Consider the following 17,434-nt stretch of genomic DNA (forward strand, 5'->3'; position numbering starts at 1 on the left):
AAACGGTCAGAAACATACTCCATGAGGGTGGTATGAGGGCCCGACGTCCACAGGTGGGGGTTGTGCTTACAGCCCAACACCATGCAGGACGTTTGGCATTTGCCAGAGAACACCAAGATTGGCAAATTCGCCACTGGTGCCCTGTGCTCTTCACAGATGAAAGCAGGTTCACACTGAGCACGTGTGACAGAAGTGACAGTCTGGAGACGCTGTGGAGAACGTTCTGCTGCCTGCAACATCCTCCAGCATGACCGGTTTGGCGGTGGGTCAGTCATGGTGTGGGGTGGCATTTCTTTGGGGGGCCGCACAGCCCTCCATGTGTTCGCCAGAGGTAGCCTGACTGCCATTAGGTACCGAGATGAGATCCTCAGACCCCTTGTGAGACCATATGCTGGTGCGGTTGGCCCTGGGTTCCTCCTAATGCAAGACAATGCTAGACCTCATGTGGCTGGAGTGTGTCAGCAGTTCCTGCAAGAGGAAGGCATTGATGCTATGGACTGGCCCGCCCGTTCCCCAGACCTGAATCCAATTGAGCACATCTGGGACATTATGTCTCGCTCCATCCACCAACGCCACGTTGCACCACAGACTGTCCAGGAGTTGGCGGATGCTTTAGTCCAGGTCTGGGAGGAGATCCCTCAGGAGACCATCCGCCACCTCACCAGGAGCATGCCCAGGCATTGTAGGGAGGTCATACAGGCACGTGGAGGCCACACACACTACTGAGCCTCATTTTGACTTGTTTTAAGGACATTACATCAAAGTTGGATCAGCCTGTAGTGTGGTTTTACACTGTAATTTTGAGTGTGATTCTAAATCCAGACCTCCATGGGTTGATAAATTTGATTTTGATTGATCCTTTTTGTGTGATTTTGTTGTCAGCACATTCAACTATGTAAAGAAAAAAGTATTTAATAAGAATATTTCATTCATTCAGATCTAGGATGTGTTATTTTAGTGTTTTTTTGAGCAGTGGATTTAGGCAGGTTACCTTTGCTTCCTTAGGCACAGGGACATTGGTGGTCTGCTTGAAATATGTTGGTATTACAGACTCAGTCAGGGAGAGGTTGAAAATGTCAGTGAAGACACTTGCCAGTTGGTCCGCACATGCTTTGAGTACATGTCCTGGTAATCCATCTGGCCCTGCGGCTTTGTGAATGTTGACCTGTTTAAAGGTTTTGCTCACATCGGCTATGGAGAGTGTGATCACACAGTCGTCCGGAACAGCTGGTGCTCTCATGCATGCTTCAGTGTTGCTTGCCTCGAAGCGAGCATAAAAAGGCATTTAGCTCATCTGGTAGGCTCGCGTCACTGGACAGCTCGCGCCTGGGTTTCCCTTCGTAGTCCGTAATAGTTTTCAAGCCCTGCCACACCCGACGAGCGTCAGAGCCGGTGTAGTAGGATTCAATCTTAATCCTGTTTTGACGCAATGCCTGTTTGATGGTTCGTCTGAGGGCGTATCGGAATTTCTTATAAGTGTCCGGATTAGTGTCCCGCTACTTGAAAGTGGCAGCTCTTGTTTTTAGGTCGATGCAGATGTTGCCTGTAATCCATGGCTTCTGGTTGGGATATGTTCGTACGGTCAATGTGGGGGCGATGTCATTGATGCACTTGTTGATGAAGCCGGTGACTGAGGTGGTGTACTCCTCAATGCCATTGGATGAATCCCAGAACGCATTCCTGTTTGTGATTGCAAAACAGTCTTGTTGCCTAGCATCTGCTTCATCTGCTTCCGTATTGAGCGAGTCACTGGTACTTCCTGCTTTAGTTTTTGCTTGTAAGCAGGAATCAGGAGGATAGAATTATGATCAGATTTTCTAAATGGAGGGCAAGGGAGAGCTTTGTATGCGTCTCTATTTTATTTTATTTTATTTATTTTTTAAATTGAACCTTTATTTAACAAGGTAGGCTAGTTGAGAACAAGTTCTCATTTGGAACTGCGACCTGGCCAAGATAAAGCATAGCAGTGTGAGCAGACAACAAAGAGTTACACATGGAGTAAACAATTAACAAGTCAATAACACAGTAGAAAACAAAGGGGGAGTCTATATACAATGTGTGCAAAAGGCATGAGGAGGTAGGCAAATAATTACAATTTTGCAGATTAACACTGGAGTGATGAATGATCAGATGGTCATGTACAGGTAGAGATATTGGTGTGCAAAAGAGCAGAAAAGTAAATAAATAAAAACAGTATGGGGATGAGGTAGGTGAAGAAGGGTGGGCTATTTACCAATAGACTATGTACAGCTGCAGCGATCGGTTAGCTGCTCAGATAGCTGATGTTTGAAGTTGGTGAGGGAGATAAAAGTCTCCAACTTCAGCGATTTTTGCAATTCGTTCCAGTCACAGGCAGCAGAGTACTGGAACGAAAGGCGGCCGAATGAGGTGTTGGCTTTAGGGATGATCAGTGAGATACACCTGCTGGAGCACGTGCTACGGATGGGTGTTGCCATCGTGACCAGTGAGCTGAGATAAGGCGGAGCTTTACCTAGCATGGACTTGTAGATGACCTGGAGCCAGTGGGTCTGGCGACGAATATGTAGCGAGGGCCAGCCGACTAGAGCATACAAGTCGCAGTGGTGGGTGGTATAAGGTGCTTTAGTGACAAAACGGATGGCACTGTGATAAACTGCATCCAGTTTGCTGAGTAGAGTGTTGGAAGCCATTTTGTAGATGACATCGCCGAAGTCGAGGATCGGTAGGATAGTCAGTTTTACTAGGGTAAGCTTGGCGACGTGAGTGAAGGAGGCTTTGTTGCGGAATAGAAAGCCGACTCTTGATTTGATTTTCGATTGGAGATGTTTGATATGAGTCTGGAAGGAGAGTTTGCAGTCTAGCCAGACACCTAGGTACTTATAGACGTCCACATATTCTAGGTCGGAACCATCCAGGGTGGTGATGCTAGTCGGGCATGCGGGTGCAGGCAGCGACCGGTTGAAAAGCATGCATTTGGTTTTACTAGCGTTTAAGAGCAGTTGGAGGCCACGGAAGGAGTGTTGTATGGCATTGAAGCTTGTTTGGAGGTTAGATAGCACAGTGTCCAAAGAAGGGCCGAAAGTATATAGAATGGTGTCGTCTGCGTAGAGGTGGATCAGGGAATCCACCTCCACCTGTGTGGAGTAAAGGTGGTATAGAGATTTCGTTACTCTGGTTGCACGTGACATGCTGGTAGAAATGAGGTAAAACGGATTTAAGTTTGCCTGCATGAAAATCCCCGGCCATTTGGAGCACCGCTTCTGGATGAGTATTTTCTTGTTTTCTTTGTCCAGTTCGAGGTGAGTAATCACTGTTCTGATGCCCAGAAGCTCTTTTCGGTAATTAAGAGACGGTAGCAGCAACATTATGTACAAAATAAGTTACAAACAACACAAAAAAACTAACAAAATAGCACAGTTGGTTAGGAGCACGTAAAACGGCAGCCACCCCCTCCGGCACCATTATAGCGAGCGTCCTTTCACACTTGTGGCGTACAGCAGGTCAGCCACCAGGGGGAGACTAGTCGAGGACTGGTAACAGATGGAGTATACATCACGAGGCACTTCCAAGGGCTGGCCGCCCATCAAATATCCCTTACACAGCCAGGATAGTCCCACTAAGTGCAAACCAAATTGGATGGCATTTTGCTGCAGAAAGCTGTGGTAGCCATGCTCATTAAATGTGCATTGAATTCCAAAATAAATCCCAGAGAGTGTATTTATTATAGATCCCCCTTAGCTGTTGCCAAAGCAGCAGCTACTCTTCCTGGGGTACAGCGAAATTAAGGCAGTTTATACAATTTCAAAAACATTACAACACATTCACAACACACTGTGTGCCCTCAAGCCCCCTACTCCACCACTACCACATACAATTGAAGTAGGAAGTTTACATACCCTCAGGGGAGGCGGCCAAATAAAGAATTGGTTTTGGGGGTGACCAGAGAGATATACCTGCTGGAGCGCGTGCTACAGGTGAGTGATGCTATGGTGACCAGCGAGCTGAGATAAGGAGGGACTTTACCTAGCAGGGTCTTGTAGATGACATGGAGCCAGTGGGTTTGGCGACGAGTATGAAGCGAGGCCCAGCCAACGAGAGCGTACAGGTTGCAGTGGTGGGTAGTATATGGGGCTTTGGTGACAAGACGGATGGCACTGTGATAGACTGCATCCAATTTGTTGAGTAGGGTATTGGAGGCTATTTTGTAAATGACGTCGCCAAAGTCGAGGATTGGTAGGATGGTCAGTTTTACAAGGGTATGTTTGGCAGCATGAGTGAAGGATGCTTTGTTGTGAAATAGGAAGCCAATTCTAGATTTAACTTTGGATTGGAGATGTTTGATGTGGATCTGGAAGGAGAGTTTACAGTCTAACAAGACACCTAGGTATTTGTAGTTGTCCACGTATTCTACGTCAGAGCCGTCCAGAGTAGTGATGTTGGACAGGCGGGCAGGTAGCGATCGGTTGAAGAGTATGCATTTAGTTTTACTTGTATTTAAGAGCAATTGGAGGCCACGGAGTTGTATGGCATTGAAGTTTGCCTGGAGGGTTGTTAACACAGTGTCCAAAGAAGGGACAGAAGTATACAGAATGGTGTCGTCTGCGTAGAGGTGGATCAGAGAATCACCAGCAGCAAGAGCGACATCATTGATGTATACAGAGAAGAGAGTCGGTCCAAGAATTGAACCCTGTGGCACCCCCATAGAGACTGCCAGAGGTCCAGACAACAGACCCTCCAATTTGACACACTGAACTCTATCAGAGAAGTAGTTGGTGAACCAGGCGAGGCAATCATTTGAGAAGTGATTGTCCAGATTGTCTAGCCAGGCTGATTTGTAGGGGTCCAGATTTTGCAGCTCTTTCAGAACATCAGCTGACTGGATTTGGGAGAAGGAGAAATGGGGAAGGTTTGGGCGAGTTGCTGTGGGAGGTGCAGTGCTGTTGACCGGGGTAGGGGTAGCCAGGTGGAAAGCATGGCCAGCCGTAAGAAATGCTTATTGAAATTCTCAATTATAGTGGATTTATCAGTGGTGACAGTGTTTCCTATCTTCAGTACAGTGGGCAGCTGGGAGGTGTTCTTATTCTCCATGGACTTTAGTGTCCCAGAACTTCTTTGAGTTTGTGTTGCAGGAAGCAAATTTCTGCTTGAAAAAGCTAGCCTTGGCTTTTCTAACTGCCTGTGTATATTGGTTTCTAGCTTCCCTGAAAAGCTGCATATCACGGGGGCTGTTCGATGCTAATGCAGAACGCCATTGGATGTTTTTGTGTTGGTTAAGGGAAGTCAGGTCTGAGGAGAACCAAGGGCTATATCTGTTCCTGGTTCTAAATTTCTTGAATGGGGCATGCTTATTTAAGATGTTAGGAAGGCATTTTTTTTATTTTTAAAAACCAGACATCCTCTACTGACGGGATGAGATCAATATCCTTCCAGGATACCCCGGCCAGGTCGATTAGAAAGGCCTGCTCGCTGAAGTGTTTCAGGGAGCGTTTGACAGTGATGAGTGGAGGTTGTTTGACCGCTGACCCATTACGGATGCAGGCAATGAGGCAGTGATCGGTTACAGACGTCATCAAAAGAGAGAGATAACACAAGTAATGTTTCCAACAAATTGTTTACAGAGATTATTTCCTTATTAATCCACTATATCACAATTCCAGTGGGTCAGAAGTTTACATACACTAAGTTGCCTGTACCTTTAAACAGCTTGGAAAATTCCAGAAAATTATGCCATTGCATTAGAAGCTTCTGTTAGACTAAGTTACATTATTTGAGTCAATTGGAGGTGTACCTGTGGATGTATTTCAAGGCCTACCTTCAAACTCAGTGCCTCTTTGCTTGACATCATGGGAAAATCTAAAGAAATCAGCTAAGACCTAAAAAAAAATATATAAGACCTCCAAAATTCTGGTTCATCCTTGGGAGCAATTTCCAAAAGCTTGAAGGTACCACATTCATCTGTACAAACAATAGTACGCAAGTATAAACACCATGGGACCACGCAGCTATCAGACGCGTTCTGTCTCCTAGAGATGAACGTACTTTGGTGCGAAAAGTGCGAATCAATCGCAGAACAACAGCAAAGGACCTTGGGAAGATGCTGGAGGAAACAGGTACAAAAGTATCTATATCCATAGTAAAACAGGTCCTATAATCGACATAACCTGAAAGGTAGCTCAGCAAGGAAGAAGCCACTGCTCCAAAACCACCCCAAAAAAGCCAGACTACGGTTTGCAACAGCACATGGGGACAAAGCTCGTACTTTTTGGAGAAATGTCCTCTGGTCTGATGGAACAAAAATAGAACTGTTTGGCCATAATGACCACTGTTATTTTGAGAGGGAAAAGGTAGAGGCTTGCAAGCTGAAGAACACCATCCCAACCGTGAAGCACAGGGGTTTCAGCATCATGTTGTGGGGGTGCTTTGCTGCAGGAGGGACTGGTGTACTTCTCAAAATAGATGGCTTCATGAGGAAGAACAATTATGTGGATATATTGAAGCAATATCTCAAGACATCAGTCAGGAAGTTAAAGCTTGGTCACAAATGGGTCTTCCAAATGGACAATGATCCCAAGCATACTTCCAAAATTGAGGCAAAATGGCTTAAGGACAACGAAGTCAAGGTATTGGAGTGTCCATCACAAAGCCCTGACCTCAATCCCATAGAGAATTTGTGAACAGAACTGAAAAAGCATGTGCGAGCAAGGAGTCCTACAAACCTGACACAGTTACACCAACTCTGCCAGGAGGAATGGGCCAAAATTCACCCAACGTATTGTGGGAAGCTTGTGGAAGGCTACCCCAAACATTTTGACCCAAGTTAAACAATTTAAAAGCAATGCTACCAAATATTAATTGAGTGTATGTAAACTTCTGACCCATTGGGAATGGGATGAAATAAATAAAAGCTTAAATAAATAATTCTCTCTATTATTATTCTGACATTTCACATTCTTAAAATAAAGTGGTGACCCTAACTGACCTAAGACAGGGAATTTTAACTAGGATTAAATGTCAGGAATTGTAAAAAAATATATATATAAAAAGAGTTTAAATGTAATTGGCTAAGGTGAATGTAAACTGGTGGTGTAAATTGGTGCAGACCTCAACTGTATCTACAGTACTAAATCCATATGTATATACACTGGGGCAAAAAAGTATTTAGTCAGCCACCAATTGTGCAAGTTCTCCCACTTAAAAAGATTAGGCTTGTAATTTTCTTCATAGGTACACTTCAACTATGACAGACAAAATGAGAGAAAAAAATCCAGAAAAATCACATTGTAGGATTTTCTATGAATTTATTTGCAAATTATGTTGGAAAATAAGTATTTGTTCAATAACAAAAGTTGATCTCAATACTTTGTCATTGCCAACAAAGGGTATATAACAGAGGTCATCGTTTTCTGTAAGTCTTCACAAGGTTTTCACACACTGTTGCTGGTATTTTGGCCCATTCCTCCGTGCAGATCTCCTCTAGAGCAGTGATGTTTTGGGGCTCTTGCTGTGCAACATGGACTTTCAACTCCCTCCAAAGATTTTCTATGGGGTTGAGATCGGGAGACTGGCTAGGCCACTCCAGGACCTTGAAATGCTTCTTACGAAGCCACTCCTTCGTTGCCCGGGTGGTGTGTTTGGGATCATTGTCATGCTGAAAGACAAAGCCACGTTTCATCTTCAATGCCCTTGCTGATGGTTTTCACTCAAAATCTCACTATACATGGCCCCATTCATTCTTTCCTTTACACGGATCAGTCGTCCTGGTCCCCTTGCAGAAAAACAGCCCCAAAGCATTCTTTGTCCTCCAAAAACGGTTTCATCTGACCATATGACATTCTCCCAATCTTCTTCTGGATCATCCAAATGCTCTCTAGCAAACTTCAGACGAGCCTGGACATGTACTGGCTTCAGCAGGGGAACACGTCTGGCACTGCAAGATTTGAGTCCCTGGCGGCGTAGTGTGTTACTGATGGTAGGCTTTGTTACTTTGGTCCCAGCTCTCTGCAGGTCATTCACTAGGTCCCCCCGTGTGGTTCTGGGATTTCTGCTCACCGTCCTTGTGATCATTTTGACCCCACGGGGTGAGATCTTGCGTGGAGCCCCAGATCGAGGGAGATTATCAGTGGTCTTGTATGTCTTCTATTTCCGAATAATTGCACCCACAGTTGATTTCTTCAAACCAAGCTGCTTACCTATTGCAGATTCAGTCTTCCCAGCCTGGTGCAGGTCTACAATTTTGTTTCTGGTGTCCTTTGACAGCTCTTTGGTCTTGGCCATAGTGGAGTTTGGAGTGTGACTGTTTGAGGTTGTGGACAGGTGTCATTTATACTGATAAGTTTAAACAGGTGCCATTAATACAGGTAATGAGTGGAGGAGAGAGGAGCCTCTTAAAGAAGAAGTTACAGGTCTGTGAGAGCCAGAAATCTTGCTTGTTTGTAGGTGACCAAATAATTATTTTCCACCATAATTTGCAAATAAATTCATTAAAAATCCTACAATGTGATTTTCTGGATTTTTTTCTCTAATTTTGTCTGTCATAGTTGAAGTGTACCTATGATGAAAATTACAAGCCTCATCTTTTTAAGTGGGAGAACTTGCACAATTGGTGGCTGACTAAATACTTTTTTGCCCCACTGTATAGTGTGCATGTTATTGTGTGTGTGTGTGTGTGTGTATGCATGTGTCTGTGCCAATGTTTCTGTTGCTTCACAGTCCCCACTGTTCAATAAAGTTCTCATCTGTTTTTTAAATCAAATTTTACTGCTTGCGTCAACAGCAAAACACCCCCACACAGTCACAAATCCTCCTCCATGCTTCACAGTGGGAACTACACACGCAGAGATAAATCGTTCACCTACTCTGCGTCTCACAAAAACACGGCAGTCGGAACCAAAAATCGCAAACTTGGACTACCACCGGTCTAATTGTCCATTGCTTGTGTTTCTTGGCCCAAGCAAGTTTCTTATTATTGCTGTCCTTTAATAGTGGTTTCTTTGCAGCAATTTGACCATTAAGGTCTGATTCACACAGGCTCCCCTGAACAGTTGATGGTGAGGTGTGCCTGTGGTAACTCTGGATCTTCCTTTCCTGTGGCGGTCCTCATGAGAGCCAGTTTTATCATAGCGCTTGATGATTTTTGCGATTGCACTTGAAGAAACTTTCAAAGTTCTTGAAATGTTCCGTATTGACTGACCTTCATGTCTTAAAGTAATGATGCACTGTTGTTTCTCTTTGCTTAGTTGAGCTGTTCTTGCCATAATATGGACTTGGTCTTTCACCAAATAGGGCTATCTTCTGTCTACCACCCCTACAATGTCACAACACAACTGGCATTAAGGAAAGAAATTCCACAAATTAACAAGGCACACCTGTGAATTGAAATGCATTCCAGGTGACTACATCATGAAGCTGGTTGAGAGAATGACAAGAGTGTGCAAAGCTGTCATCAAGGCAAAGCGTGGCTACTTTGAAGAATCTCAAATATATTTTAATTTCTTTAACACTTTTGGTTACAACATGATTCCATGTGTGTTATTTTATAGTTTTGATGTCTTCACTATTATTCTACAATATAGAAAATATTAAAAATAAGGAAATAAAAACCTGGAACGAGTAGGTGTATCCAAACTTTTGACTGGTAGTATAAGTATTCACACCCCTGAGTCAAAACCTTGTAGAGCATCTGTGGCAGTGATTACAGCTGTGAGTATTTCTGGATAAGTCAAATCTAACACCTGGATTTGCCAATTATTATTTTAATTTTTTTTAAATTCTGTCACATTAGTTGCACATTGCTAGACAACCATTTGCAGGTCTTGCCATAGATTTTCAAGCAGATTTAAGTCAAAACTGTACTCAAGACACAGGAACATTCACTGTCTTCTTGGTAAGCAACTTCAGTGTAGATTTGGACTTGTGTTTTAGGTTATTGTCCTGCTGAAAGGTGAATTCATTTCCAAGTGTCTGGTGGAAAGCAGACAATCAAATCAAACTTTGTCTCACGTGCCGCATACAACAGGTGTAGACCTTACAGTGAAATGCTTACTTACAAGCCCTTAACCAACAATGCAGTTAAGAAAATACCCCCCCCCCCAAAAAAAAAAGAGATTAGAATAACAAATAATTAAAGAGCAGCAGTAAATAACAATTGCGGGCTATATACAGTGGGCACCGGTATCGACGTAATATGTACAGGTAGAGTTATTAAAGTGACTACGCATAGATAATAACAGAGTAGCAGCAGCAACATAGAGGGGGGGGGGGACAATGCAAATAGTCTGGTGCAGCCGTAAAACATTGAGGATCTGAGGACCCATGCCAAATCTTTTCAGTCTCCTGTGGGAGAACAGGTTTTGTCGTGCCCTCTTCACGACTGTCTTGGTGTGCTTGGACCATGTTAGTTTGTTGGTGATGTGGACACCAAAGAACTTGAAGCTCTCAACCTGCTCCACTACAGGAAGCGTGCTTGGTCCTCCTTTTCCTGTAGTCCACAATCAGGGGGAGGTTGTTGTCCTGGCACCACATGGTCAGGTCTCTGACCCTCCTCCCTATAGGCTGTTTCATTGTTGTCGGTGATCAGGCCTACCACTGTTATGTTATCAGCAAACAATGATGGTGTTGGTGTCATCCCTGGCCATGCAGTCATGAGTGAACAGGGAGTACAGGAGGGGACTGAGAATGCACCCATGAGGGGCCCCCGTGTTGAGGATCAGCGTGGCGGATGTGTTGTTGCCTACCCTTACCACCTGGGGGCAGCCCTTCAGGACATCCAGGATCCGGTTGCAGATGGAGGTGTTAAGTCCCAGGGTCCTTAGCTTAGTGATGAGCTTTGAGGGCACTATGGTGTTTAACTATGGTGTTGAACGCTGAGCTGAATAGCATTCTCACATAGGTGTTCCTTTTGTCCGGGTGTGAAAGGGCAGTGTGAAGTGCAATAGAGATTGCATCATCTGTGGATCGGTTGGGATGCTATACAAATTGGAGTGGGTCTAGGGTTTCTGGGATAATGGTGTTGATGTGGGCCATGACCAGCCTTTCAAAGCATGGCTTTCATGGCTACAGATGTGAGTGCTATGGGTCAGTAGTCATTTAGGCAGGTTACCTTAAGAGTTATTGGGCACAGGGACTATGGTGGTCTGCTTGAAACACATTGGTATTACAGACTCGGACAGGGAGAGGTTGAAAATGTCAGTAAAGACACTTGCCAGTTAGTCAGTGCATGCTCGGAGTACACATCCTGGTAATCCGTCTGGCGCTGCGGCCTTGAGAAATGTTGACCTGTTTAAAGGTCTTACTCACATCAGCTGCGGAGAGTGTGTTCACACAGTCGTCCGGAACAACCGATGCTCTCATGCATGTTTTCAGTGTTACTTGCCTCGAAGCGAGCATACAAGTTGTTTAGCTCCCTTTGTAGTCTTTAAGAGTCAGCCATGACTCTGTGAAACATAAGATATTATAGTTCATGTCCCGTTGGTAGGATATACGTGCTTTCAGTTCGTCCCATTTATTTTCCAGCGATTGAACGTTAGCTAGCAGGATGGAAGGCAAAGGCAGATTAGCCACTTGTCGCCTGATCCTCACAAGGTACCCTGATCTTTTTCCGCAAAATCTCAGTTTCCTCTAGGATTTGCCTGTGCTGGGCTCCATTTAGTTTTTTTTAATCCTGAAAACTCCCTAGTCCTTAACGATTACAAGCATAACAAGCCTCTCCTTTCAGTTCTCTACTGCCAATGACTGGAACGAACTACACAAATCTCTGAAACTGGAAACACTTATCTCCCTCACTAGCTTTAAGCACCAGCTGTCAGAGCAGCTCACAGATTACTGCACCTGTACATAGCCCATCTTTAATTTAGCCCAAACACCTACCTCTTCCCCTACTGTATTTATTTTGCTCCTTTGCACCCCATTATTTCTCTCTACTTTGCACCTTCTTCCACTGCAAATCTACCATTCCAGTGTTTTGCTTGCTATATTGTATTTACTTCGCCACCATGGCCTTTACCTCCCTTATCTCACCTCATTTGCTCACATTGTATATAGACTTATTTTTCTACTGTATGTTTGTTTTACTCCATGTGTAACTCTGTTGTTGTATGTGTTGAACTGCTTTGCTATATCTTGGCCAGGTCGCAATTGTAAATGAGAACTTGTTCTCAACTTGCCTACCTGGTTAAATAAAGGTGAAATAAATAAATAAAATATCAAAACCATGATGCATCCACCACCATGCTTGAAAATATGGAGATAGTTACTCAGTTATGTGTTGTATTTGACCCAAACATAATTAAGGCTTTGTGTTTAAGCCAAAAAGTGTTTATTTTATTTTATTTAACTAGGCAAGTCAGTTAAGAACAAATTCTTATTTACAATGACGGCCTACCCCGGCCAAACCCGGACGACGCTGGGCTAATTGTGCACCGCACCTATGGGACTCACAATCATGGCCGGTGTGATACAGCCTAGATTCGACTTCTTGTTCTGAGATGCAGTGCCTTAGACTGCTGCGCCACTCAGGAGCCCCATGTTTATTTGCAGTATTACTTTAGTGACTTGTTTAGGGATATGTGTAATATTCTTTTCACACTGTCATTTAAGTCATAATTGTGGAGTAACTACAATGTTGATCCATCCTCAGTTTTCTTCCTTCACAGCCATTGAACTCTGTAGCTGTTTTAACCTATTCAACTCTGAGTGGTTGTTTTGGACCTGGTACCAGAAAATAGAAAAGTGATATCATTTGAAAAGCTACAGTTCTTGTCTTTTGGAAATCGAACTCAAATCTTACTGCTGGCAATGTCATACAAATCCTTGAATGGGACAAGAAGTAAGAAATTCCCTCATCTGCCTGTGTCTTATTTTAAATAACTATAGCTTCAAAGCCCTGATTGCTACGGTCATTTTAAGATGTCGGCTTGAAGATCCGTTCTGCCGTTTTTGGCACAGTGACTGACTACCCAAACCAAATGCAACTGCTATCTAGTGGACGACCTGGGAATCAAACAGGGGTTATTTACATCAAAGGATAGGTAGAGCCTTCCGCTTGCTCCACACATGTACAGTAGTATATCATTCCTGTAAGATGAAAAATGAAGGCAGAAGCTCTGCACTTAAAATTCCTATGGGAATTTGCGCATGTTTAGAGCTCCACCATCAGGTAACATTTCAGACCATTTTCTGATCTTTATTTCATTAAAACCTTTTTGAACAGTAATTGGTCTACAAGCCAATTTGAAAGGAGATTCTCTATTGAACATGATTCTAACTAGTCAAGAACTATGCTTAACCTGTATTTGGGAAACTGCCTCTCCTTATGAGGTTTCCCCCATCGGCTGCAGTTCCAGTCCAAAGAAGGTGTCTTTGGAACACCACTGTTCTGGTCTCTTTACCTTGACGTCTTTGTAGAGGTGGACAGGCTCGTAGTCGATGTTGTGCTTCATAAAGTAGTCATTAACACAGCACAGTAGGTTCATCTCTGGAAGGGAGAAGATATCCATGAACTGTTTCATAGTGTGGCCATGGGAACTCTGTGGAGGATAGAGGGGAGATTATTAAAGATCAGATAGGACAAGACATTAGTAAAGTGAGGTGTTACTAGGATATGCAAAACAGAAGTGTATCCCTAACCTCTGCCCACAGAAGTACATTTTGTAAATAGTTAGCAAGCACATGTAAGATTTGCTTCTGGGTTCACTGATTACCTATAATTGGGCTCCACAGGGTATAAACATAATACTACAGTATCGTAGTGGTGAAAAAAGTTCATGACCACAGTGACTGGGATAAACAGTGTGGCCTTGCTGCGAAATGTAAAAGGGTAAGTTTATCACGGTAAATTAGGCTGATCTGTATATAGTGAATGTAGAAGGGTAGAGGAGATGAGCCCTACCTTGCCATAAAAGTCACTCATATTCTCCAGAGGAACGTGGCAGCCGTCGTACATGGCAATCACCTCCTTGTCTGGCACCGGGTGAAGACCCCTACATGTGACAAGAGAACACTTCCAGACTCATATTAAGCATCTCCAATGCAAAATCAAATCTAGAATTCGGCTTCTTGTTTCGCAACAAAGCATCCTTCACTCATGGTGCCAAATACACCCGCTACATATTCGTCGCCAGACCCACTGGTTCCAGGTAATCTATAAGTCTTTGCTAGGTAAAGCCCCTCCTTATCTCAGCTCACTGGTCACCATAACACCCAGCCGTAACAGGTATATCTCACTGGTCATCCCCAATGCAAACTTCTCCTTTGACCGCCTTTCCTTCCAGTTCTCTGCTGCCAATGACTGGAACAAATTGCAAAAAATAAAATGAAAAATGATTGGCTGAAGTTGGAGACATATCTCCCTCACTAACTTTAAGCATCAGCTATCTGAGCAGCTTACCAATCGCTGCAGCTGTACATAGCCCATCTGTAAGTATCCCATCCAACTACCTACCTCATCCCCATATTGTTTTTATTTACTTTTTTGCTCTTTCGCACACTAGTATTTCTACTTGCACATCAATCCCTCCAGTGTTCATTTGCTTAATTGTTATTACTTCGCTACTATGGCCTATTTATTGCCTTATCTCCTTACTCCATTTGCACACACTGTATATATATTTTTCTATAGTGTTACTGACTGTACTTTTGCTTATCCCATGTGTAACTCTGTGTTGTTTTTTGTCGCACTGCTTTGCTTTATCTTGGCCAGGTCGCAGTTGTAAATGAGAACTTGTTCTCAACTGGCCTACCTGGTAAAATAAAAAATGTTAAGTTTGTACTATCATACACTTCCAATATGCCACTCCATCCATATGTTTAAATCCAAAAGAGTGTTGAATGTAAAGGGATTGATTGTAAACTGTGATAGTACATACCTGTATACTGTTCCCAACTGGATGTAGTGAAAGGCATCTATCTTCATCAGTAATGCCTGGAACAAATAATTGATTAACACAAATTAGAAAAAGATTGGCACTTGTCAGCCAATCAGAAATGTAATATTCACACAAGAAGTGATATAAAGCCTTATAACAGCTACAGATAACTGGAAAAAGAAAGGATATGCTTGGCATTGCGCATGGTGATCTTAGGCTTGTGTGGCACTGCTCGGCCATGGAAACCCATTTCATGAAGCTCCCGACGAACAGTCATTGTGCTGATGTTGCTTCCAGATAGTTTGGAACTTGGTAGTGAGTGTTGCATTCGAGGACAGACAATTTATGCGCTTCAGCACTCGGCTGCCCCACTCTGTGAACTTGTGTGGCCTTCCAGTTCACTGGCTGAGCGGTTGTTGCTCCTAGACGTTTCAATAACAGTAACAGCATCTTTGGAAAGATGGCATCCTATGTTGAAAGTCACTGAGCTATTCAGTAAGGCCATTCTACTGCCAATGTGTGTCTATGGAGATTGCATGGCTATGTGCTCACTTTTATACACCTGCCAGCAACATGTGTGGCTGAAAATAGCTGAATCCACTCATTTGAAAAGGTTGTCCACATACCTTTGTTTATATATAGTACATATTGAAAACAGGTGCTTCCACACAGGTCTGGTCCGTGAGTTAAGTAATTAACATCCCACCAGAGTCATGTATAAAAATGCCCAGTTGCCCATTATACATATCAACCATGCTCACCTTTTGGACATCATAGTGCAGTCCCCTGACAACAAAGTTTGGGATGTACTCGTACTCACGCAGGCCCTCGGGGTACTAAAGAGGAAGGAAAATAGATGTTATCCGAGCTTTGAGTGGAACACAAATGTCTCATATCAACTAATTGAGAAGTGTGCAGAGTCTACTGAAAAAGTTAACGTCAGTGTCATTCAATCATTGAAGAAAAACTCATCATAGAAGACCTTGAAAGGAATTGAAAGGCAAGAGACTCCAGAGAATTTCCCACGACTACGAAAAAATTATTTGTCAACTTGAATAGGGTGACACTGACACCAAATAGAATATCTCACTATGGAAGAAAAATTGTGAGTGTTGAATCAAATGGAGGGGGAGAATTGTCACGGTTACGAACAAGACGCGGCCTGACTGTGGTCTGTCAAGTACAACAGAATTACATAGCCTAATAAAATAGCTTTCTGTTTCTATGATTATGTATCTGGAGCAGATTTCATCATCACATGAAAGAGCAGAGGAAAAGCAGAGAAAAAGAAACCTGGTCAGATTTGTTAATACTGTCTTGTAAACTCCTATGATCTGGCATGCCAAGGACTAGAAGAGCTGTTTCTGTCTTCTTACCAACTCATATGTGACCAACCGGCTCAATTCAGTCTTATGTGGCAAAATATGAAAGTGTTTTTTTTTTTTTTTACATTGGATAAAAGTAGAGACTCAGAGCTACACAATGGTATATCATACACTACAGATGAGGAACAATGGAAAGGTAATTCTGCTTTGAAAGTTGATAAACTTATAACCTCACTTTTGAGAAAATGTCCTTTGAATGTTTTGGTACACCTACAGGAGAGGTCTTCTTTGTCTACACCCATTCAGCATTGTTCACACCCGCTTAAGCTTTAGCCCCACCCATCTCTTTAAGGGTTGATCTGAGCGTTCTGTCCTAACAGCAGTCAAGCACCCAAGCTAACTGGCTAATGTTGGCTAGCTACTTCCAGACACAAATAAGAGAAGAGCTCACTGACCATTTAACTCGCCCTAGCAGAGCTCGTTAGGCGGTTTTTATGCTATCCAGAGCGTTGGTGACTGCAACTGTGCTGCTGGAAACAATTTAAGCAACAATTTAAGCTTTTTTGCCAACGTTTACTGACACCGGCCATATTCAAAGGGTGGTAAGCGTTCGTATATTCGTCAGTTATTCTGTGCTCTGGTACACTCAGATGAGAGTGCTCTGAAATTGGAGTAGATATCTGGTAAATTCACTCTGGCTAAGTCTATCAACAGTTGTTGCAGTGACATCATTAACATTTATTTATTTTTATTTTACCTTTATTTAACTAGGCAAGTCAGTTAAGAACAAATTCTTATTTTCAATGACGGCCTAGGAACAGTGGGTTAACTGCCTGTTCAGAGGCAGAACGACAGATTTGTACCTTGTCAGCTCGGGGATTTGAACTTGCAACCTTCCAGTTACTAGCCCAACACTCTAACCACTAGGCTACCCTGCCGCCCCTTTCTACTTGCATAGCGGAGTCTTTTGTTAAGACATGCTGCTAGCTAGCTAAACAATGAACCATAATTCCAAATCATGACGTTACTACCCTGCATGAATCTGCAGGTAGCTAACCAACCAGGTTCAATGTTAGCTAGCTAGCTAACAGTCTATAACTAGCAAAGCAAATGGCTCTGAGATACAAATACTATTGCTACACAGATCATATACGTTAGCTAGCGAGCCAGCCAGCCAGCTAGCTAACTAACTTGAAATGAAAACCACTGACAAATTTAGAAACGTGTAATAGCTGAAAATGTAGCCAGCTAGACTATCTTATCCATATA

At 43.2% G+C, this 17,434-nt stretch overlaps 1 protein-coding gene across 1 annotated transcript in view; it reads right to left on the reverse strand.

The window, feature by feature from the left end:
• Positions 1 to 17,434, reverse strand: part of LOC109889687 (5'-nucleotidase domain-containing protein 3) — a 32,272-nt gene that overhangs the window by 12,344 nt on the left and 2,494 nt on the right. Inside the window, exons 3-6 of the mRNA XM_020481299.2 lie at positions 15,602 to 15,676; positions 14,841 to 14,896; positions 13,865 to 13,955; positions 13,365 to 13,502 (exon numbers count right to left, since the gene is read on the reverse strand). Of these exons, the coding sequence (XP_020336888.1) occupies positions 13,365 to 13,502; positions 13,865 to 13,955; positions 14,841 to 14,896; positions 15,602 to 15,676 (360 nt within the window). The remainder of the gene's footprint in view (positions 1 to 13,364; positions 13,503 to 13,864; positions 13,956 to 14,840; positions 14,897 to 15,601; positions 15,677 to 17,434) is intronic.

The sequence above is a fragment of the Oncorhynchus kisutch genome, linkage group LG4 (genome assembly GCF_002021735.2).
Source record: "Oncorhynchus kisutch isolate 150728-3 linkage group LG4, Okis_V2, whole genome shotgun sequence".
Lineage (NCBI taxonomy): Eukaryota > Metazoa > Chordata > Actinopteri > Salmoniformes > Salmonidae > Oncorhynchus > Oncorhynchus kisutch.